General features: G+C 51.7%; 1 protein-coding gene across 5 annotated transcripts in view; it reads left to right on the top strand.

The window, feature by feature from the left end:
* Nucleotides 1–22551, top strand: part of GRAMD2A (GRAM domain containing 2A) — a 36568-nt gene extending 14017 nt beyond the window's left edge. Inside the window, exons 1-12 of one of the 5 annotated variants that reach the window (XM_012451295.3) lie at nucleotides 7890–8113; nucleotides 12621–12710; nucleotides 13431–13613; nucleotides 13962–14037; nucleotides 14664–14767; nucleotides 15402–15500; nucleotides 15790–15861; nucleotides 17024–17080; nucleotides 18670–18814; nucleotides 19060–19159; nucleotides 20042–20146; nucleotides 20410–22551. In XM_012451295.3, coding sequence (XP_012306718.1) covers nucleotides 8033–8113; nucleotides 12621–12710; nucleotides 13431–13613; nucleotides 13962–14037; nucleotides 14664–14767; nucleotides 15402–15500; nucleotides 15790–15861; nucleotides 17024–17080; nucleotides 18670–18814; nucleotides 19060–19159; nucleotides 20042–20146; nucleotides 20410–20413 — 1116 coding nt within the window. In that variant the 5' untranslated portion in view covers nucleotides 7890–8032 and the 3' untranslated portion in view covers nucleotides 20414–22551. Of the gene's footprint in view, nucleotides 1–7889; nucleotides 8114–10816; nucleotides 10935–12620; nucleotides 12711–13430; nucleotides 13614–13961; nucleotides 14038–14663; nucleotides 14768–15401; nucleotides 15501–15789; nucleotides 15862–17023; nucleotides 17081–18669; nucleotides 18815–18948; nucleotides 19160–20041; nucleotides 20151–20409 lie in introns of those variants that run through there. The other 4 variants (XM_012451298.2, XM_012451294.3, XM_012451297.1 and 1 more) reach the window with 4 other exon arrangements.
* The last annotated feature ends 572 nt before the right edge of the window (nucleotides 22552–23123 follow it).

Genomic DNA, 23123 nt, shown 5'->3' with positions numbered 1-23123 from the left:
AGGTGTGAGCCACTGTGCCTGGCTTTTTTTTTTTTTTTTAATGGAGACATGGTCTCACTCTGTCGCCCAGGCTGGAGTGCAGGGCACAATCACAGCTCACTACAGCCTTGAACTCCCCTTGCTCAGGTGATCCTCCCACCTTAGTCTCCTGAGTAGCTGGGACTGTAGGTGTTCACCACCACACCCAGCTATTTATTTATTTATTTGTATCTTTTGTAGAGACAAGGTCTTCCCATGTTGTGTGGGCTGGTCTCAAACTCCTGGGCTCCAGAGATCCACCAACCCAGGCCTCTGGAAGTGCAGGGGTTACGGGTGTGAGCCACTGCACCCATCCTCTATTTCTTGGGCCACTCTCAGAATCTCTTTGCGGAACTTCCCTTCTTTCTTCTCCACATAATCTTTAAGATTCTGGTTCTACAGATCTCACACTTCTCCGTTCCTTCTCTCCTTTGCTCTCCCCACCTCTTTGTCTTCATTGAAATATTGACACACCACAAAATTCACTTTTTTAACGTGTACAAGTTACTGGTGTTTAGTATATCACAAAGTTGTAGAACCGTCATCCCAAAAAGAAACTCTATATAAACCATTAGAAGTCACTCCTCATTTCCTCCTTCCCTCTCATCCCAGGCAACTACTAATCTATTTTCCATCTGTGCGGATTTCCTATTTTGGACATTTCCTATACATGAAACCATACAATATGCGGTCTTCTGTGACTGCCTTCTTAGCATCATATTTTTAAGGTTGATTCATGTTGAACCTTAATTTTTAATTGGGTTATTTGTCTTTTCATTGTTGAGTTGTAAGAGTTCTTTTCTTCCCTAGTATGCACAGGCTGGAGTGCAGTGGCATGATCCCAGCTCACGGCAACCTCCGCCTCCTGGGTTCAAGCGATTCTCCTGCCTCAGACCCCGGAGTAGCTGGAACTACAGGTATGCACCACCATGCCTGGCTAATTTTTGTATTTTTAGTAGAGACAGGGTTTCATCATATTGGCCAGCCTGGTCTCAAACTCCCGACCTTGTGATTCATCTACCTCGGACTCTCAAAGTGCTGGGATTACAGGCATGAGCTGCCACGCCCGGCCAAGAGTTCTTGTAAAACAATTTTAAATTGTGGTTAAGAACAACAACAACAAAAAAAAAACCCTACCATCTGGGCACAGTGGCTCATATCTGTAATCCCAACACTTTGGGAGGCTGAGGCAGAAGACTCCTTTGAGGCCAAAAGTTTGAGACCAGCCTGGGCAACATAGAGAGACCCTGTCTCTATAAAGAATACAAAAATTAGCTGGGCTTGGTGGTCTGTGTTTTTATGATCACCTAAGCCCAGGGAGGTTGAGGCTGCAGTGAGCCATGCCTGTACTCCAGCCTGGGCAACAGAGTGCACAGTTGTGCAATCTTCAGAACTTTTCATCTTGCAAAACTGAAACTCTACACCCAAAGAACAACTCATTTTCCCCTCTGCCCCCAGGCTCTGAAACCACCATCCTACCTTGTTTCTGTGAATTCAGCTACTCTAGATACCTCATTTAAGTGGATTCATACATGTTTGTGTTTTCGTGACTGTGTTATCTCACTTAACATAATGTCCTCAAGGTTATAAGGGTTCTTTATATATTCAGGATACTAGTCCCTTATTAGACAGATGATTTGCAAATATTATCTCCCATTCTGTGGACCGTCTTTTCACTTTCTTGATAATATTAACAGCATAAACATTTCTAATTTTGATGAGATCCAATTTATTTGTTTTTTTCCTTCTGCTTCTTATGCTTTCGGTGTCATATCTAAGAGATCATTGCCTGATAGGTCATAAAGATTTACACCTTTGTTTTCTTTAAGAGTTTTATAGTTTTAGCTCTTGCCAAATTTTGGCTAATTTTTTTTTTTTTTTTGAGACAGAGTGTCACTCTGTCACCCAGGCTGGAGTGCAGTGGCGTGATCTCAGCTCACTGCAACCTCTGCCTCCCGGGTTGAAACAATTCTCTTGCCTCAGTCTCCCAAGTAGCTGGGACTACAGGCATGCGCCATCATGCCTGGCTAATTTTTGTGTTTTTAGTAGAGACGGGGTTTCACCATGTTGGCCAAGCTGGTCTCAAACTCCTGACCTCAAGTGATCCACCCTCCTCGGCCTCCCACAGTGCTGGGATTATAGGCGTGAGCTACTGCACCTGGCCAAATTTTGGGTAATTTTTGTATACAGTGTGAGCAAAAGGTTCATTGTTTTTCTTTTCCAAGTGGATATTCAGTTGTCCCAGCACGATTTGTTGAAAAGACTTTTCTTTCCCCCACCTCTTGGCATTCTTGTTGATAGCTTCTGTTCTTCGTGTACCCACTTTCCCTGGCACAGCCTTACTAGCTCCTCTTCTCGCTTATGGGCCAGTAACTCAGAGATGTATCCCTCCTGCCTAAACCTTTCTTCTGAGCTTCTTATTCATATATAGCTTGACATCTCCACTTCAACGTCTGTCACCCATGTTCAAGGCTGAACGCGTGACTGTTTCTTCCAACTAGGCTTTTCTTCTAGTCTATTTTTACCCTGTTTATTCTCAGCATAAGAGCCCACTGTCCTACTCGCTTAAGCCAGAAATCTAGTCGTACTTGACACCTTCTTCTTTTTACCTCTCATCCAATTCCTCACCAAGTCAGATAGATTCTATTTGGAAATATATATTCGGAAGCCGTCTCTGGCCCTCCATCACCACTACCACCCAGTCCAAGATATCATTCCGCTGCTGAGCTACGGCCGTGCACCTGATCTCTCTCCGCGGAAAACTGTGAACACACACAAAGGATGTGAGAGTTGTACAGTGCATCCCCATGTAGCCATCGCCCAGCTAAAATAACCATCAACCTGAGTCATTCCTGTTTCATCAATATTCACCCTCTGCTCCCCTGCCCCACTTCCAGGGGATTACTTTGAAGCAAATTATTTATTTATTTGTTTATTTAGAGATGGAGTCCTGCTCTGTCTCCCAGGCTGGAGTGCAGTGGCACGATCTCGGCTCACCGCAACCTCCGCCTTCCTGGTTCAAGCAATTCTCCTCAGCCTCCCAAGTAGCTGGGATTACAGGAGGCTAATTTTTGTATTTTTAGTAGAGACGGGGTTTTACCACGTTGGCCAGGCTGGTCTTGAACTCCTGACCTCAGGATCCACCTGCCTCAGCCTCCCAAAGTGTTGGGATTACAGCCGTGAGCCACCACGCCCGGTCTTGAAGCAGATTATTAACACACAAAGTTGATAGTATACTTTCCTGTTTAAATCTCTTCCTTGGTTCCCCATTGCTTTTAAGATAATGACCAAAAGCATTATGGAGGCCCAGGGGCCCTGTGTGGTCTGGCCCTGCCAACCCCTCCAGCTTTGTTGCTCACCATTTCGCTGCTCACCTCTGCCCTCCAGACCCAAAGGCTCTATTTAGCTTCCCCACACATGCTACGCACTTCTGGCCTTGGGGCCTTCGTACGTGCTAACCCCTCTGCAGTGAGCCTCTCCACCCAGCATCCCCCTTCTCCATCTGGCTAGCATCCCTTGGAGATGAACTCCAAAGCTGTGCTTCTTCAGAAACATCTTCCTTGCCCTCCGTGGTTGAGTCAGGATGCCCTGATAGAGGTCCCTCCTGGGATGGGGGTTCTTCTGACCACAGAGGGCCAGTGGCCATCTGTAGTTTATGCAGTTCCTGGCCTCTGCTTTTTACCTTCAGACAACACTTGTTGTCTCTCCTGGGCTGTGACTTTCGCGCCCTTTGCAGAGGAGTCACTGGGGCCCAGAAAGGAAGAGTGGCTTACTCAAGGCCCCTCAGGAGTGCGAAGCAGGTCCAGGCCTGCATCCTGTCTTCCGTCCCCAGCCCCAGGCTCTTTCAGGACTCCAAGACCCTTCACACTTGCCTGTGGTCCTGAGAAGAGCCTGATGGGTTCACAAAGCCAGATTGATGCTGAGGTGGGTGTCCCAGGGTGGTTGGGATAGGCTATCTGGACAGTATCCATGGGGGGACAGAACTGACTTGTCCCCAGAGTAGCCACAGCCCCTGGCAGCCCTGAGTGGGGGTGTCTGAGCGGCTAAGCCTGTCTGCGCCTCCCCCCCGACCCATTCAGCAGGCCCAGCCGGAGGGCGGCCACCAGGAGCACAGGGGCGCTCTGTTCCTTAATGAATGCAAGTCTGTTTTTAGACCTGAATGACCAGCTTCTTGTCTGGAAATGGCCAAGCCCCAAGTGGCCTGCCAAGAAAAAGTGGTCTATGAGCAGACCCAGGGGTGCCAGCTCAAATAGATGCCGCTCCAGCAGTGGGTACGATGGGCCGAGGCCAGCAGCCGGCAGGGTACTCTGCTGGGCCGGCCCTGTGATGTGGCCTGGGCTTTGCAGGAAATCCTGGATGTCCCCCAGGAGAAAAGCTTCCCGTTTCAGCTGTTTGTCCCTGTCTGTCTCCGTGGCGACTGTTCTCACTCCACAGGCCTTTAAGCTCTGGGCAGGAGAGGGCAGCAATTGCTGTCCTCTAACCTCTGGTGGAGAGAGGAGAATCGAGAGAGGGACCCTGAGTGTGGCTGGGCCTGAGCTGCGGTTGTGCCTCCGGGCCCATGAGGGTGGGAGGCAGTCACTGGGTGTGGCCCAGGTGTAGAGAGGGCCTTGCTGTGGCTGGCTCCTTGGGCTGTAGTCCCAGTGGAAAGATTCAGGCATGGAGGACATGTATGGAGCTTTCTGGGTGCCTTTGAGGCCCAGTGGTGCCCCCGTCTTCACTTGCTGTGTGTAGATGCCTCTCTAGGTATCTTTCAAGGACGTGATGGCACAGAGGCTAACACAGTGCTCAGTGGTGTTAGTGGGGGGGTGTGCTGCTCAGTGGGCAGGGCTGCGAGTGTCCCCAGCTCCACCCCAGACTGAGTCATGACCTCCTGCAGATCCTCACAGTAGCCCTGAAGATCTGCAGGTCAGAGAGGGGATTCTTTTTTCTTTTTGCCATTTTGTAGAGACACAAACTCAGAAGGAGTTCATGGGCATCCCAAGGGAGCAGACCCTCTTCGTGCCCTCCTAGACTGGAGGCCTGGCCCGTGGCCCCCTGCTTCTCTCTGCCTCCTGCCCCATCTTCTGTCGCTCTAGAGCCAGTCTCCAGGGACACCCAGAGGTTCTGCTCGAGGGGAGCTGCAGCTCGCACCTGCCTCCTGACTGCACACCTCCACATCTTGGATTTCCCAGTTAGGATTCCTTAGGAAGGGAATCTGATGGGCCAGCTCATCTTTTCACTCTAAAGAGGCTGCTGGTCAGTTTGCGATGGCTTTGCCTGGGTCTGGAGCACACCCTGCTTCCGCCGGCTGTGGCCAGGGTCACTTGGTAGGTCTTAGGAAGACAGGCCTCTGGCCCTCAACATCCCTGCTTCAGCTCAAAGCTGTTACAGGCAGTGAAGGGAGAGCAAGGCCTGGGTGTTCTCAGAACCCTCCCTGGAGGATAGGATCGTGACGAGGCTGAGTTCCTGCCCCTCTGGAGCCCTCTGCTAGGGTAGCTGAGTGGGACCCCAACTCACTAAGCCTCACCCCATGACAGTCAGTTTGAGACTCAATTATGAGATTTTTCTCCCCTCCTCCAGCAGTGGAAAGGACAAAGCAGTTGTCCTAGATATGGAATGTCACCTGAGAAAATAAAAAGGGAGGCGCAGCTTCCATGAAAGTGCAAGACATTATTTTTGCAAAAGAAGGAAACTACCTCATGAGCCTGCCTCACTCCACAGAATCCTAGTGTGCCATCTGAAACGGTCTTCTCACCCAGTTTCTGACTGTGAGGGGGGACTGTGGCCCTGAGAGAACATGGGGAGTCTCTCAGGAAGGACACAGCGTGGTTCAGAGCTAGCCTCTGTCAGTCACCTGCAAAAGCTTGTCTTCTGACTTCCGTGGTACAACCTAAGAAATGGGGTCCCAGGCCTCAAAAGATGAAGGAAATCTTATTGGCAGTGGGGTTCCCTGCCTTGCTAAGGACGTTTCTGAAACTTAAGAGGGCCAGGGTGAAGGCTCAGGAGCGTCAGGACCCCAGATCCAGAGCCCAGGCAGGTGGATTGGCCTTGGAGAGCAGCCACAAAGAAAGGAGGGGTGAGGGCGGGATTCTTTCTGTGGTTTCTTAGTTGGCTGGGGGTTTACAACCACCTGGGAGCCTTTAAAAGTTAAAGCCAGCCAGGTGCAGTGGCTTATGCCTATAATCCCAGAACTTTGGGAGACCAAGGTGGGCAGATCACTTGAGGTCAGGAGTTTGAGACCAGCCTGTCTAACATGGTGAAACCCCATCTCTACTAAAAATACAATAATTAGCTGGGCATGTTGGCACATGCCTGTAATCCCAGCTACTCAGGGGGCTGAGACATTAGAATCTCTTGAATTCAGGAGGTTGAGGCTTCAGTGAGCCGAGATTATGCCACTGCCCTCCAACCTGGGTGACAAAGTGAGACTCTGTCTCAAAAAGAAAAAAGAAAAGCTGAACACACACCTGCCTTGTGACCTGGCACTTCTGATCCTAAGTGTTTACCCACAGAAGTGAATACTTGCGTGCACAAGACTCGTACTAGAATTTTCATAAGAGGCAAAAACTGGAAACTGCCCAGATGTCCATCAATAGTAAAACAAACAAACAAATTGTGGTCTATCCATATTTCAAATGCATTGCTGAATAAAAGCAGACGCATACACGCGTATGGATGGTACGACTCCATTCATGTAAAGTCCTGAAAGAAGCAAAAACACTCTGTGGTGTTGGCTTCAGGCCAGGAGTTCAGACTAGCCTGGGCAACAGAGCAAGACCTTATCTCTATTAAAAAAAAAGAAACAGCCGGGCATGGTGGCATACACCTGTAGTTTCAGCTACTTGGGAGGCTTAGGCAGGAGGTTCACCTGAGCCCTAGGAAGTTGAGATGATTGCACGGCTGTGTTCCAGCCTAGGCAACAGAGCAAGACCCCATCTCTTTAAAAAAAAAAAAAAAAAAAAAAATCACTGCAGGTGATTCTCATGTGCACCCAGCAGGCTACACTTTAGAGTTAAAAGGAGAGTGTCCTTTCTCCCTAAAGTAGGAGGTGAGCTGCGCGAGAGGTGAGGTGGAGTATAGGGAGACCTTGGTGGGGGGATCTGGAGCAGCCACCAGAGGGAGGAGCCGAGGTCCCCAGCCTACTGAGCCCGTTTGTGAAGTTCTATCCAGGACAGATGTCCGCGAAGCCTCCTGTCCTTGGATGGCTGTTTCCGTGGTTTCTGAGTTTGTACTGTTGGGACCTGCTGCCATGATGTGTTTTTGTTTGGAAGAGAACAGTGTTGTTTTCAGGTCTCCGCTTGGAGCTCGCTGGGGCCGAGCGTCCTGGCTGGCTGCACAAGAGGGTGGAGCTGTCTTTGGCCTGGGCTTGAGAAGAGCTGGTAGGACCCACAGGGTCCACAAGAAGTCAACTTGGGAGAGTGCGGTCACCTCCACGGAGGAGGGGTGCCCAAGGGGACCACCCCACCCCAGCTGAGGGGAAGGCCCTGCCTGTGACCACGCAGGCCCGGCTGTTTGTGCTTCGGCATCAGCCACAGGCTTGGCCACTGCCAGAGGCTTGGATGAGTACTGGAGGGAGGTTTGCCCTGTGGTTAGGAAGGGCTGGGCATGGGGAAGGGGGCTGGGAAGGCTGGGGGAGTGTTGCCAGGGTATGGCCCACCCAGGGGCATGCAGCCCAGTGGTGGCAGGAGGGGCCCAGCCTGTGCTTTTACCCAAATACCCCATCCTGCCTGGGCCCTTTATTGCATCTCGTACCTCCCATCTGAGTTCCCCTTTGATCAGTCAACCACCATGGGCTGAGTGCCTTGAGGAACCGGGCCAGGCCTCCTGGAGGGAAGGGCCCTGCTGTGGGGAACCCTGTCAGCTCCTGTCCAGCCTCTCCCCTCCTTTACTGCTGGGTGTGTCTCTCTGCCCCCTCACTCTCACTGCCTTGCTTTTTCCTTTCTGTCTCCCTTTTGGGGTGTTACCTCTCTTTCCCTGTCTCTTCTTCCTTCATTCAGCAAACACTGGGTGCTGGCTGTATGCTGGGGATACAGAGATGTACGGGACACACCCCTGCTGGAGCTCAGAGTCAACTGGGGGACACAGATGTGTAAACAGACAAGCAGAGTCTGGTGTGGTAAGTGCGGGGGCAGCAGCCTGCAAAAAGGGACAGTGGACCACAGAAGGGGGAGTGAGTCCCTGTGCTGGGGGGAACCAGGGAAGACTTCACAGAGGTGGTGACATTTCACCTGGGGCTTGAAAGATGACTGGGAACTCCCCAGGTAGAAAAGCATGGGAAGGGTAAGCAGGTGAAGCGTGCAGGGGTGAAGGGCTGCTTCGGCATGAAAGTGGAGGTGCTGGGCTGCACTGCAGGGGAGGGAATGTCGGGGATGAGGCTGGACAGTAGGAAGGTCTAGGGGGCCAGCTGAAGAAGTGACAGGAACTGAAGGAGCGTCAGCAGGAGAGTGACAGGATCAGACCCGGGTCCCAGCTGGCCCTCTGGGCAGTGTGTACCTGCATGGCCGGAGGCAGGTTCGGTCAGGAAGCTGTTGCCAGCATCCGGGAAAAGGACTGTGACCTGGGTTTGCATAGTATAGCAGGAATGAGAAACAGATGGTTTCCTGGGTTATCTCGGAGGGACCTGAGGGCTTGATTGGCTGTGGGGGTAGGGAGAAGAATGAGTGGAGTATTCTGGCCTGGGTAACTGTGGGGAGGCTGGAGCCTTTCACAGACATTGGATGCTCAGGAGGAAGCGGATTTGGGGGCTGCTGCTGAGCTCACCTGCATGGATGTGTCTAGATGGCAGGGTGTGAAGCTCGGGAGGGTGTAGGTGTCAAGGTTACAGAGGTAGGCTTGGGAGTATCTACCTGGTGTGGGTATTTGGAGCCTGGGGAGGTGTGCAGAGCAGAGTGCCTGTGTCAGGTGCACCATGAGGCACCTAGCCTCCTGCGTATCTGGGCTCCCCGCTCACCGCCCCCTCCTCTCCTGCCCTCTCTGTCTCCCCATTCTTGACATCTCCTTGTGCTGGGTGCCCTCCCTACCCTCTGGCAGCTCCTCAGACTGGGGGACCCCCTACTTGGCTCATGGTGTGAAAAGCTCAGGGAGTATTTTTTGCCGCATGGGGCTGGAGAGCAGGCAGACACCTGCTGTGCCCTCTGGGGAGGGGCTTTCCTGCCTTCAGACTAGGCTCAGCTGGGGGAAGGAGCCTCATTTGAGGATTTCCAATCTTTTGTATCCCCTTTAATGTCAAAATACTGCTACTCCGCTGCTCCATATCTCTCATGACAGAAATTAAGAGTTTTTTTGTGGCTTCCAGGACCCCTGACGTGAACTACACAGTGGGGGTGTGGGACAGGACGGGACGGGACGGGACGGGACAGGACGGGATGGATGAGGAGGAGGTGTGGTTCACCACCCACAGGCATGAACATCTAGTGTGAGGAAAACTCTGTGAGTAGAATTGACAGCAGCTGCCTGCAGGGTGGGGGACCAGGCTGAGCCTATGCTCTTAAAGCCTCCTTGGCCCTCTGGGTCCAGGCCCAGCTGGTCACTGGGTGTCCCCTGCCTGACTGGTTCTGCTGGTGAGTGCTCAGTCACCACTCTGCCCCAGACTTCATGTGGCACTGCTCCCAATTCATTTTCATTCATCAAAATAAACACTGCAGGGGAGAGGACACCACTATTTAGTGGAAAGTGAACTGAAGATTGTTTTGGCAGTGGCAGGGTTTCCGAGCCAATAGTATTATCAGCAGAGAGAGAGGAAGGACTGGGTCCAATGGGCAAATGTAAAGGAGTAGATTGCAACCATCCCCTTGGCCACATGTAAAGGAGTTGGCTTTTTTTTTTTTTAAAGACAGTTTCCCTCGTTGCCCAGGCTGGACTGAAGTACAATGTTGTGATCTTGGCTCACTGTAACCTTTGCCTCCCAGGTTCAAGTGATTCTCCTGCCTCAGACCCCTGAGTAGCTAGGATTACAGGCACCCACCACTATGCCCAGCTAATTTTTGTATTTTTAGTAGAGACGGGGTTTTACCACGTTGGCCAGGCTGGTCTTAAACTCCTGACCTCAGGTGATCCACTTGCCTCAGCCTCCCAAAGTGCTGGGATTACAGGCGTGAGCCATCACGCCTGGCCAGGAGTTGGCTTTTAATTTAAAGAGATTTGAAAGTCGGTTGGGCTTGGATTAATATTCTTAATAAAGAATTTACAGGGCAGGCACGGTGGCTCATGCCTGTAATCCCAGCATTTTGGGAGGCCAAAGTGGGTGAATTACCTGAGATCAGGAGTTCAAGACCAGCCTGGCCAACATGGTGAAACCCCAATTCTACTAAAAAAAATACAAAAATTAGCTGGATGTGGTGGCAGGCACTGTAATCCCAGCTGCTCGGGAGGCTGAGGGACTAGAATCGCTTGAACCTGGGAGGCGGAGGTTGAGATCATGCCACTGCACTCCAGTCTGGGCAACAGAGTAAGACTCTATCTCAAAAAAAAAAAAAAAAAAAAAAAAAAAGATAGCCAGGCATGGTGGCTCACACCTGTAATCCCAGCACTTTGGGAAGCTGAGGTGGGAGGATTGCTTGAGCTCAGGAGTTTAGGACCAGTCTGGGCAACACAGTGAGATACTGCGCTCTCGCCCCCGCTACAAAAAAATTAAAAACTTAGGCATGGTGGTGCATGCCTGTAGTCCCAGTTACCTGGGAGGCTGAGGTGGGAAGATCATTCAAGCTTGGGAGGTTGAGGCTGCAGTGAGCCGAGATCGCACCACTGTACTCTAGCGTGGGTGACAAAGTAAAACCCTGTCTCAAAAAAAAAAAAAAAAGAATTGTGTATAAGACAATTCTTATGGACAATTCACAGATGAAATTCCAGTGGTTAATAATTGGAAAAAAGTGTTCAACCTACCACTAAGCAGAAATACAAATGAAAACAACATATTTTCACCTATCGGATTTGCAAAGGTGAGCAAGAGACAATATCCAGAGAAGGGCCTGAATGTGGGGAAACGGGCACCCTCATATCGTGCTGACGGTGGGGTTAACTGGAATAGCATCTGTTTATTCTCAGTCAACTAATTTCACTTCTGAGAATCTATCCCAGAAATGGAGGTGAGTGACATGGGAAATTCCTCATGAAATCAGGTTAAGCACGCAAATTATAGGTTATATAACCATTTACACAGGTTCTATGTTTACGCACACATTTTTTCTTTGGGTGATTTTTGGGGAATCTTATAGGTGACTTTGATCTTATATATTTTTACATATTTTCTGTAATGAGCTTTAAAAATCAAGGGGGAAAAAACCTCTGTGAAATGTGACATGATGAAACCAAATAAATCCAGAAATCAACTTTGAGAGTCAAAGGGTCAAATCTCTAGCACAGTCTGTCACTTCACAAGACTGTGGTAGGTACATGTTGATATATGTGGCAAAATCCTCTCTAAGATTGAGGACAGAGGTAAGCAGGCCACATGGACATGGCTGGGCTGATTTTGTGGGTGTGGTCACCTGGCTCTTCACTGTGTAATACTTGAGACAGGCTGTCCCTTGGCAGGACTGAGTTTCCTAATCTGTATAATGGTATGGGGGTGGGTGAGACTAAATAAATCTCTGAGGGTCCTGGCAGATCTTGGGTAGAGGCGATAGCTCTGTTCTTGAAGAAGAGAACTTTGACTTGCCTCAATTGTGGAGCAGAGTGTGACTGAGCATTGAGGTTTGTAGGTTTCAGGCTCCAGCTCCTAATCTGCTGTGGGACCACGGCACTTGACGTTGTTACCTGTTCCTGACCACCATTCTGGCCCAGCATGACCCTGTTTCTTGGCCACCGTCTCTTTCTTAGTCAGCTCCTGGGCCCACTTGGCCGGGGCTGGATTCACGGCTCAGGCTTTATTGATTTGAAGCCTGGTGGAGCAGGAACAGGGTAATGATTCTTTGGAGTGTTTAGTGGAAGCAGGAACTCAAAGGCCATTGGGGAGCCCCACCTGCCCCGGGAGAGAGGATCTGTTCCCTCCCACGCCCTCTCTCAGGGACATTTTTGAGATGGTTTGTTTGGCTCTTATCATTGAGCTGTCCGACTGCCTGAGGTGACTGAGCCCACTTCCTGCTATAGGACGGCTCCTCCCCTCCTGACCACACATCTGTAGGCTGACAGGCGTCCACCTCCCACACCTTCAGCGCATCAGCTCCAGAGCTTCGATAAGGCCTCCTGTGCTCAGCCTCCTTTCCTGGAACTGGACGGTTTTCAGCCATGCTGCCCGGGTACTCTGGAAACTTTTGTTTTCGGCATGAGCAAGTCTCAGGGTCCTCCCTTCCAGTGTGCCTCCTCAAGGGTAGGGCTAGAGGCCTCACTCGGCCTGGCCTGCGAGCTTCCTGGCACTGGAGATGAGGTAGACAGGTTGATTTTCCTACCAGCCTAGGCATAAGCAGAACTTCTGGCTTTTGGGAAAGATGCTGTGTGAGACCCCCCACTCCACTCCGTCAGCTGTCCCAGAACCTCTGCCTGCACTGCTGCCTCTGAACTGTGAGGTCTTCAGTGTCACCCTCAATATCAGGGCCAGTCTTGGGTGGGAGACAGAGGCAGTGGCCCTGGGCATGGTGGGGCTGCTGGGAAAGGTGTCCTCATGATGTGGGCCGGTTTTTCCCCAGCAACCAACAAATGCACGGAAAGACTTCTCTGAACAGTCCTGTGTCCTGCAAAGAGAAACCAGACAGAGTTCAGGAGCCCCCGGACTGCAGGTGAGGACCCCTTTCCCTGTCAGGGATACAGACAGACTAGGGGGTGGGAAGCCCTCAGGACGTGACCTGTTTGTAAGAGGACCTCAAGGCTGAGCCGGGGCCTCTTTGCAGGTCTGTGAAGTCAGGCACAGGCTGCCCTGGGCTGCTTCCTCCCGCCCCTCAGGCCTGTCCCAGTGCACTGGGACCTAGCAGAGTCCATGCTTCTCAGGTTTCCAGCCTTGTCCCTGCTCACCTGTGCCTGGGCCAATCCGGCCAGAGCAAAGGTTTACCTTTTTTTCTCAGTGCCATCCCCCTCTCCCAGCATGGTAGCCTCAGTCAGGTCAGGTGAGTCTGTGCCAACCTCCAAGCAGCAGAGCTCAGGCCACAGGGAGGAGGCGGCAGAGAGGGCACTCCTGCTGGGATCATGGCCCATGGCCAGGCCCCAGAGCTGTGAGTCTGACACCTTTACCTCATCCACACCCCAAACTGGTCCCCATTCCTGTACTGCCTGCTCCCCTGCTTACCCCTTAGCCACAGAAACGGGACAGGGTCTTTAACGCCGAAGGGGGCAGCTCCTCAGCATCTCTGGGAGACTGGGTGCACCTCCTGGGGACGCTGCTCACCCACATCAGGGAAGGTGGGCTCTCGGCAACCCCTCCCTGTCTCCGGCGGTGCCCTTCCCTGGGGATGGGCTGTGTAGCTATGTGCTCGCTGTACTTGTCATTTTGCTGTGTCCCCTAGAGAAGGGCCCTAGTCTCCGATCTCTGCCCCAAGCTTCTGGCTCAAGGCCAGGGCAGAATTGGCACTGAGGACGCATGGGCAGGACTGGGGTTCCTTGTCCCCGAAATGGAATGTCTCCTTTGCAGTCTGCACTGCCCAGAAGGCTTGAAGGGTGAAGAGATAAAGAAGTGTGACCGAGAAGGGGTAAGTGTGGAGGCTGACTTCCCACTGTTCACCCAGGAAAGGGTCCAGGGCTGTCAGAATTCATGACTTTTGGCTCCTTGGCCACCAGGCCTGTCATTAGGAAATCAGGAGACCTGAGTTGGTGTCCCCCCTCTACTAGTACAAGCTGCCTGTCAGGACCAAGCAGCACTAGGAGATGAGCTTGCTTGACACTCAGCCCTCTGTACTCACTGGCTGCTTACTAGCTGCTTCATGCTAAATCCCTAGCATGGGTCGGGAGGCTGTGGCATTATTTCCTGTTGGCTGGAGCAGGGCCCTTTGGTGGTCCGATTGCCCAGGACTTCTCAGATACGGCCTGTGTGTTTGCAGATACCACTGAATAAATATAACCAGCAATACCACAAGCTGTTTAAGGATGTTCCCTTGGAGGAAGTGGTTCTCAAAGGTAAGCTGTCTCCCCTGGTATAGCTGGTTAGGCACCCTGGGTGCCTGGGGCCAGAGTCCTCTGCTCTGGAGTCTCCAAGGTATGATTTAGAAATGGGAGCTGGCTGTCCTTTAGATATGGACCACTCCCCCAGAAGTGTGAGAAGACTGGGCTGGTTTGGGACATAGCATTGCATTTTTGAAGGTTTGCTTGAGGAGACATCAGGGCTTTGGAATCTTGTGTCTGTTCTGATCTTACCAGTGACTTTTTCCCTGCTCAGGCCTCTCACTGAGCCTGTAGGGGCATTTGCACAATCAAGGCCCTCGGGCAGAGCAGGGAAAGGCCAGGGCTTCTGTCTGAGGTTGTGAGAATACAGGCTCAGAGAGCAGGGCAGGAACCTTACCTGGACCCTCTGGAGGATGAGTGAAGGAAGAAACATCCAGCAGGCTGGTGGGGTGGAGGGGCAGTCAGGAGAAGGACCCTTTGATGCTGGGGAATGGACTGTTTAGGGTTTGGGCCTTGGAATGTGGAGTCTGAGGAGATGGGTCCTGAGGCTAAACTCTGGACTCCCGAGTGTGAGGACCCAGGCCCTGGGGCTTCCCGGGCTGACGTTGCTTATGGCCATCTTCTCTCCTGTGACATCACAGTGTGCTCCTGTGCCCTCCAGAGGGACCTCCTTCTTCAGGGCCGGCTCTACATCTCCCCCAACTGGCTCTGCTTCCACGCCAGCCTCTTTGGCAAGGATATCAAGGTAATAATGAGTGGTAAGGGCTGCCATGACCTGTGAGGGGAGAGCCAGCCTCCTGCCCTGCAGCCACGCCTCAGGTCATGCCTGTCCCTCTGCATGCTGGTTGCTCGCTGAAACCCCTTGCTGGTTGGATGAGCAGCTTCGAGGCATCCCATCAGTGTCCAGGAAAGTAGTCCTATCCCTTCTAAAACAGGGGCCCCAAGCTGGACCCCACATCTGGCCTGAGCAGTTTCACAGCCAAGTCATTCTGCTTCTGGATATCTCAGAAATGCTTTGAGAATCAAGAGCGGGATGTCACATTTAGGGGGAGCCATAGTTGTGGCCAAGTAGTAGCCTAGGAAGCTCCATTACTAGAGTCTGAGATTGACCAGAGCCACCATCCTTGGCCTCCTGGATAACAGAGATCATACCTATGTGACAGCCCAGAGTGACACATACTGCCAAGGCTGGGGCAGGGTGGCAGGGACAACTGGAAGGGGAGCCTGGATGAGAAGGTAGAAGGTTCAGATACTTCCCCACATGGGGCCAGGCTTTGCCATGGTGGCCATGCTGGGCTCATAGCTGGGTTCCTATTCAGAGAGCAAAGGGACCATGTCCTTGGGGTGAGTCCTGTGAAAAGCATCCCTCTCCCTATCAGGTGGTCATTCCTGTGGTGTCTGTGCAAATGATCAAAAAACACAAGCTGGCACGGCTCCTTCCCAACGGACTGGCCATCACCACCAACACCAGCCAGAAGGTCAGTGCACTGGGCCGGCGCTCCCTTGTCAGTCTCCGCTCCCAGCCCCGGCAGCCCACAGTCTGACGCGGGCACATTCCCAGGTCTTTATTTCACCCAACCCTGCAGCTCTCCAGTGCATATTTCAGGCCCTACAATAAGCTGGAAGAGAAGTTCCTAGGCAGAGCTCCTGTTGGCTCTCACAGCCTGATACCCCTGTGGGCCTGTGTCCAATCCACGAGGGGGCCTGCTGGCACGGCAAAGGGTCTCATCTCACCCCATCCCTGTCTGTTTTCTTTCCATGTCCCAGTATATCTTTGTGTCACTGCTGTCCCGGGACAGTGTATATGAGCTGCTGAGGAGAGTCTGCACCCACCTACAGGTATGGAACTTGGGAGCAGGAGGGCCAGGGAGGCTGCTCACGCCTGGATGCAGGTCTTGGGACAAGGGTGTTGGCGGAGGTCACCCATCTTTCCACCACAGGGAATGGGGCAGGGAGAGGGGAGTTAAAGGCTCAGGCTCAACGTACTGGAGACAGTACTTGGACTGTGTGTCTGTGCTTGCAAGCATGTCTTTGAGGCCAGTGGGCCCCCGTGTATCCCTATATACAGACGCTCTTTGTTCGTGGTTTACGTTCCATGAACCCACCAAAAGCTGAAAATATCATAAGTCAAAAATGCATTTAATCACCTACAGAACATTGTTGCTTAGCCCCGCCTCCCTTAAACATGCTCAGAATGCTTTCATTAGCCTAGAGCTGGGCAAAATCATCTCTGACAAAGCCTGTTTTATAATAAAGTGTGAAACACCTCATGTAACGTATTGAATCTTGTACTGAATGTGAAAAACAGAATGGTCCCAGCATTTTGGAAGGCCAAGGTGGGTGGATCACCTGAGGTCAGGAGTTTGAGACCAGCCTGGCCAACATAGTGAAACCCTGTCTTTACTAAAAATACAAAAATTAGCCAGGTGTTGTGGCAGGTGCCTGTAATCCCAGCTACTTGGGAGGCTGAGGCAGGAGAATCGCTTGAACTTGGGAGGTGGAGGTTGCAGTGACCCGAGATTGCACCACTGCACTCCAGCCTGGGTGACAAGAGCAAGACCATCACAAAAAGAAAAAAACAAAAAACAACGTATTTGAAGTACAGTTTCTACAGAATGCGTATCACTTTTGTACTATTGTAAAGTTGAAAAATTGTAAGTTGAACCATCGTAGGTCAGGGACCATCTATGTGTCCAGGCCTTCATTTGTGCTTCCTTAATGCATGGACGAGAGCGTGTAGCTGCTTCCCAACATGCCCTACGACTCTCTCTGGCCTATGGTGAGGAAGAGGGGAGCAGTGGGGAGACCAAGTTGCCTGGAGCTTGCCCCTCTGCTCTAGCATTAAATAGGGGGTATCCTACAGACCCTGGGAGCTGGACTTCGTGTGGCACAAAGTGGCTTATTTGGAGGTAAAGCTGTCTTGGAGAGGGCTGATGCTTCCCTGTCCCTGACCTCGCCTGTTCCAGATGGACAAGTGACTGCTGTTCCCTTTCCTCCTCAGCCTTCCAGCAAGAAGAGTCTAAGCGTAAGAGAATTTCCAGAAGAACCTGAGTCTCTGGTGAGAGCTGAAGCTGGGAGCAAAGACTGCTGGCCTGACAGTGCCTGGAGCTCTGAGGCTTCTGGGCCTCCCAGGAGGGGCCCACAATGCAGAACTGGGGCACCAGCCTCAAGAGCCAGTGTCTATGCTGTGCCAGGGCATTTCCTAAACCTGCCACACTATAAGCAGAGCCACCAGGGCCTCAGCAGATAGGCTGACTTTCTTTTTTTGGTTTTTGAGACAGAGTCTTGCTCTGTTGCCTATGCTGCAGTACAGTGCCACCATCTCGGGTCACTGCAACCTCTACCTCTTGGGTTCAAGTGATTCTCCTGCCTCAGCCTCCTGCGTAGCTGGGACTACAGGCACTTGCCATCACACCCAGCTAATTTTTATATTTTTAGTAAAGACGGGGTTTCACCATGTTGGTCAGGCCGTCTTCAACTCCTGGCCTCAAGTGATCCACTAGCCTCTGCCTCCCAAAGTGCTGAGATTACAGGTGTGAGCCACCGCGCCTGGCCAATAGGCTGACTTTCTGAGTAAAACAGAAGTCCAAGTCCCAAAACACTGGCCAGGTTGGGTCGCACACCTGTACGGATGCAGGGCCAGTGGCCCATCCTCTTTTCTTTGGCTGAGTCAAGAGGGCCTTCAAGGGGATAAAGATGTCCCTGGGAGCCGAGTGTGCTGGCTCACGCCTGTAATCCCAGCACTTTGGGAGGCCAAAGCAGGAGGATGGCTTGAGCCCAGGAGTTCGAGACCAGCCTGGGCAACATAGTGAGACCCTGTCTCAGTAAAAATACAAAAATTGGCAGGGCGTGGTGGCATGTACTTGTAGTCCCAGGCCACCCAGGAGGCTGAGATGGGAGGATCACTTGAGCCTGGGAGGTTGAGGCTGCAGTGAGCCAAGGTCACAACACTGTATTCCAGCCTGGGCAACAGAGGGAGACCCGTCAAATAAAATAAGATGTCCCTACGAACAAACTCCAAATACTATCCCTCTAGAACCCAGACAGACTTATTTTAGATTTGCCAAGGTTCCAGAAGTTTCCTGTGGCAGCTGGGGCCCTGGGTAGGCAGAGCTGAGTTTCTAGGGCAGGGATGGGGTAGAAATGACCCTAGGGTGTTGGAAGCCTCCTTCAGTAACTATGGTATTTAGCCAAGCATGTGATACGCATGATACCATCTGCCGGATAGAAGGTGATGTTCCCATTTTTGTGGATGGGCACCCTAAGTTCTCCTGCTGAGATTAGGGCTTGGAATGGGAGGAGCCAGAACTTACCGTACCTAAGGCATGTTGCGCCGAGCTTTCTTGGCCTCAGATCTGAGCATGTGCCTGGGATGGATCACATCTAAGATCCCACTGTAGTTCTATACTAGCAGTGTTCAAAGACATTGTTTCCTGGCAGAACAGCTAGTCACAGCAAGGGAGCAGAGAGGAGAGGCAAATGATTGCTATGGCAACTGCCCTCCCCGCTTGCACCTGCTTCCATCCCTGGCTAGGCATCTGTATTTGGTAGTATCTGGAAAAAGCTCTGATAAACCTGGTGTGGGCTCCTTAGGGCAAGTGAGATCCCAAGGGCCAGGGTAAGACAGCTTCTCCTGTCTTTCTGCAGGAAGTCCTCATCCCTGAGATGAAGTGGAGAAAGGTATGCCCTTCCTCCAGGTCCCTGTCTCTCCCGGACAACATGCCTCATACCCTTCCAGCATCTGTGGACTCCACAGACAGTTTCTTCCCCTCCAGGATGCCTCCAGGGCCTGGTAAGTTCAGAGGGCTTGTTCATGACAACTACTTACAAAGGCCAGCCTTTGTCTTCTCAGTTCCATAAAAAGGGCTCACCACAGCCAGCAGGGCTTCTGAGAGCTGATTTTTTTCTTTCTCCAAATCCATATAGAAAAGTCAAGAGCCCAAGTAGCCTCTGAAAATGGCAGGAGGTGGGCATGGCCCATGCCAGGCTGGGGTCCTGCCTGCCCTAAGAAGATGCCAAACTGCTCTCCCATTGCAGAGAATGCTGTCTGTGAGGAAAATGAGCTGGAGGAGGAGATTGGGAGCACTGGGGAGCTGAGGCTCTGGGATTACCGGCTCCTGAAGGTCTTCTTTGTGCTGTAGGTGACAATACTGGGGAGGGGGACAGATCCACTCACGTGTCTAGGTGTTTGGAACAAGGGCCTTGGAGTGTGGGGCGTTCACTGTTCAGAACCAGGGGAAGGTTCTGAGTCAAATTCAAGCTCTTGGGTAGTATCTGTAGGCCTTGTGGCACGCCCTTCTGTAGCAAGAGAAAGGATCTCCAGTTTTTATTGAAACCCTATAATTTAAGGTTAAGACTGTTTGGTGGAGAGGGGCAGGATATGGAGATGTTGAGAAGAGGAAAAGCTGCATAGGATTTGGGAGAAGGAGGGCCAGCAAAATTGGAAAGAGAGGGGAAAAGCATGGCCTCTCTACAGCCCACCACTAGGGCAGCTTCTGGAACCTCTGACTTGGCTGTACCTCTGTCTAAGGACCAGTAGAGTAGTGAGCATGGTGGGAACTGACATGAACAGCCAGCCCCTGCTTTCCCTCACCTTAGCTCATCAGCCTCGTCTGGTCTCTTGGCTGGGTTTTTACCATCAACATTGGCACCTGCTGGGGGAGTGGGCCCACCGTCATCATCATGGCCTCCCAGAGGCGGCACAGAAAGGACCACGGTGGCTGGTGAGAGGAAGGGTAGGATGGCTGCTCTGGCTGTCTGGCCAGAGCTCCCTCCAGGGCTCAGCGTAAGGGCCCAGAGCTCCAATTGGGCTGTGAGGACACCTTCATGGGGACGAGTCTCAAGTCCCCTATGCGGGCTCTGTGAAGAAAGATGCTGAGGCCTTAACTGGCCACAGGACAAAGGGTTCTTTAATTCTTCCAACTGCAGGGGTAGCTTGGTTCCCACTATTTCTGGTGAACTTCCAGAAATGCTCTTTCTGTGGAAGAAATACTGAACTCTGTATTGCTCCTCTCTCCAGGATCTGCATCCTGGTCGTGTCCTCGTCTTATTTGGCGTTCCGTATTTCACAGCTAGAGCAGCAGTTATGCTCCTTGAGTTGGGACAGCCCAGTCCCTGGGCACAGGTGAGGCCTTTTCTCTTCCTAATGCCTTTGAGGAGATTGAGGGTTGAGGACAGGGGCCAAGAACCTCAGGCCAGGCTGCCTGGCTGGACTTGGTCCTGTTTTGAGCTGGCTGCTGACCCTAAGCAAGGTTGAACAGCGTGCAGGGTACACAGGTGCCATGCTGGCCCACTCCTGGGGGAAATAAAGTTGTCACTGGCTCTTCTGCCCATGTCCATCTGCCTTGTGGGCCCTTTCCTTGATCTGGGCATCTTTCTTGTGTGCAGGTAACAGCCACTTGGCCTTTGTCCCCAATTCCTTCTCCAAGAAGAAAGAATTTGCTGGGTGCTAAGTCTCTACCAACGATCTCTGTGGTTTATGCTGCTGCTGTGCTAAGACTGCGTATGAAGGAAAATATTCCAGATCCCCCTTCCTCCTCCCAGCTCTTCTCCTCCCTCTGAGAGAGAGATCTGAAGTACCTGTTTACAAAGTAACTGGCTTCTACAATTTTTGGACTCAAACAAAAAGCCAGATTTTTTGGAACCAGCTGAGGAATTCTGTACACGAAGCTTCAGCAACCACTTAAAATGAGAAAAAAAAAAAATAGCTGGCTCCTTGGAAACAGTTCTGGCACACAGGCAAAACACTGGAGGCAACCTCAAGGGACAGAGGCCATGCGTTCATATGAGGAATGTGGCTCTGTCACACAGCTCACTCCCGTGGTGGGGTCAGAGGCCAGAACACAAACCACCTGTGTGGGCTCTGGTCTCCCCAACACTCTGTGCTCCCACGGGGCTTCTCTGCAGGCAGCCAGGCATCTGTCAGGCTTGGGCAGGGGCCTGCTGAGAAGCCGTGGATGAAGAGGGCAGGGCCAGAGATAATTCCAGCCAGAGATGATTCCAGCCAGAGATGAATTTCCATGCTCTAGGCTGGGGTTCTTTGCTGGCCCCTCGTGACGTGGCTGGCTGCACGATGGGGAGATGCTGCCCGTGGCAGGAATGGTGGCAGGGGCTGTGAAGAACAGAGGTACCTGACTTTCATGTCCTCAGCTGTCTCCTTCTGGTGACACAGATCACTGTGGTCACAGACCTGGTAGTGGGTCTTGGCCTTGTGTGTTCAAACATTTCTAAGGTGTCCCAGGTCCTGGAAATAGGGAATGGGGAGGGTAGAGGCTTGGATCTGAGGTCTTGCTGTCTACTCCCTGCCTGCTCAGATCTCAGGTTGGTGTTGGGCCACCACAGGGCAGAGGTCACTTGTGTCACCCCCGTAGTCATTGGGTTGCAGGCCATGGAGGAGGGTCCTCCACTCCATGGGGCCTATTCTCCATTAAGGTTGAAGTATCCACTTTGGGCCTGGTAAAGCGCAGGAGCCAGGCCAGGGGGTCTATCTCATACCTCCAGGGTCAGGAAAGGTAGGGGATGAGGAGGTTGGATGCGGTGGTGGTTCTGCCTTGGGGAGTCTTCCTCCTCTTTCAGGGCCTTCTCTATTCTAAAAAGCTCCTCTGTGCCCTACAACTCTGGCCTGATCTCCTTGGGACTCCCATATGCTAAGATAGTGGCTTTGGGGGTTCTGGAAGGGTCTTAGGAGGCCAGAAGTATCAGGGAAAGTTGCTGGTGATGGGGTGGGTGGTGTCAGAAACAGCCACTGTTTTCCCCTCTTCAGACACTGAGAGGTTAATCAGGGAACGAAATCCAGGTGGAAACTATTTATTGTGGAGCAGACGATTGTCTGTCCCATTTATGACAAACCCAAATGAGGACTGGAGGGACTCCCAGTAAGTGGTCTCTTCATGCTCTCCCCCTCCCAGTTTTTAGGATGAAACTTAGAGCCTGGCCTTTTGTGTTGCTTGCACCAAATCCATATGTCTCAGGGGAAACTCACTGTTCCATGAACGGCCATCCTTTTTATTTGGAACCAGCCCTTTTCACCCTTTCATCAGTCTTTCTTTTTTAGGGAAATAACCTTTCTTGCCTCAGTACTTCTCTCTTGTTCTTGCTGAAAGGCAGGGAGAACAAATCCATTCTCTCTCTGAGCCTTGCTGGGTTGTCAGAGGCCATGAGAGGTGCCAATTATAGGTGGATGTGCCAAGATGCAGGTGAACTTGGTCTCCAGCTATACCCAGGCTCAGAAAGGGCAAGAGCCATGCTGCAGGGTAGGTGACTTTGGAGGTGCACTTCAGGCCCAGGGCTTTGAGTGGTGTGGGCGTGCCTGTCCCTCCAGATGGCCCTGTTTCTCCCTGTTGTCCCCGTCTGGCCCTCTGGGGCTGCTGTGCCTTCTGCTGTGCACATTTATAAACAATGTATTTTATATAGACCTGCTTGCATTGGCTGATGCTCCTTTAATTCCTCGAGTTTGGTTCAGCCACTCTTGGGTTATTTTTGCTATGGCCTTAGCCTTTAAAAATATTTTAAAATAAACTTGATTTTTCTAGTGTATTATGGTATGGAAAGTTCATTTTCATCCTCTGACTACTCACTACAGGTACTCTGACTGACATACTCAGCCCCCAGGAGACTGATGGAACCCAAGTCATTCCCATAATCCCAAGTACTCTAAAAATCTCAAAGGACTTTAGCTGAGCTGATTTATACCTCAGGCGTATGGGGAAGAGTAAGGGTGGCCACAGCAAACACCCACAGCCTTCTGCCTCGGTTGGTTGGACACCAAGAATACTTACTTACCCATTTCCTCTGAGCAACTCCAAAGCAATGTCCCTGGCTCAAACAGGACTATGCTTCTGATCCAGGAATTAATGTGTGGAGTTCAGAGCCAGAAAGCTTGGGTGGCCTTTTCTATGACCCAGAGCCTAGGTAAAGAGGTAAAATTCCAGTTTGGGCCACATCACCTTTCTTCTTTTTCCCTGTGATGCCCCCTCTAGTAGTGATTCATTCATTCAGTAAATACTGAGCCAAGACTACATGCCAGGTGCTAAGCTGGGCACTGGTGATATATGAACATAGCAGGCATGTCTGTATCCCAGGGAACTTAACTGACATTCCAT

This window comes from Aotus nancymaae, unplaced genomic scaffold, assembly GCF_030222135.1.
Source record: "Aotus nancymaae isolate 86718 unplaced genomic scaffold, 86718_ANA_hifiasm-v0.15.2.pri h1tg000003l, whole genome shotgun sequence".
Taxonomy (NCBI): domain Eukaryota; kingdom Metazoa; phylum Chordata; class Mammalia; order Primates; family Aotidae; genus Aotus; species Aotus nancymaae.
Note: the sequence above shows the minus strand (reverse complement) of the source record. Positions and strands in the feature narration are given on the sequence as shown.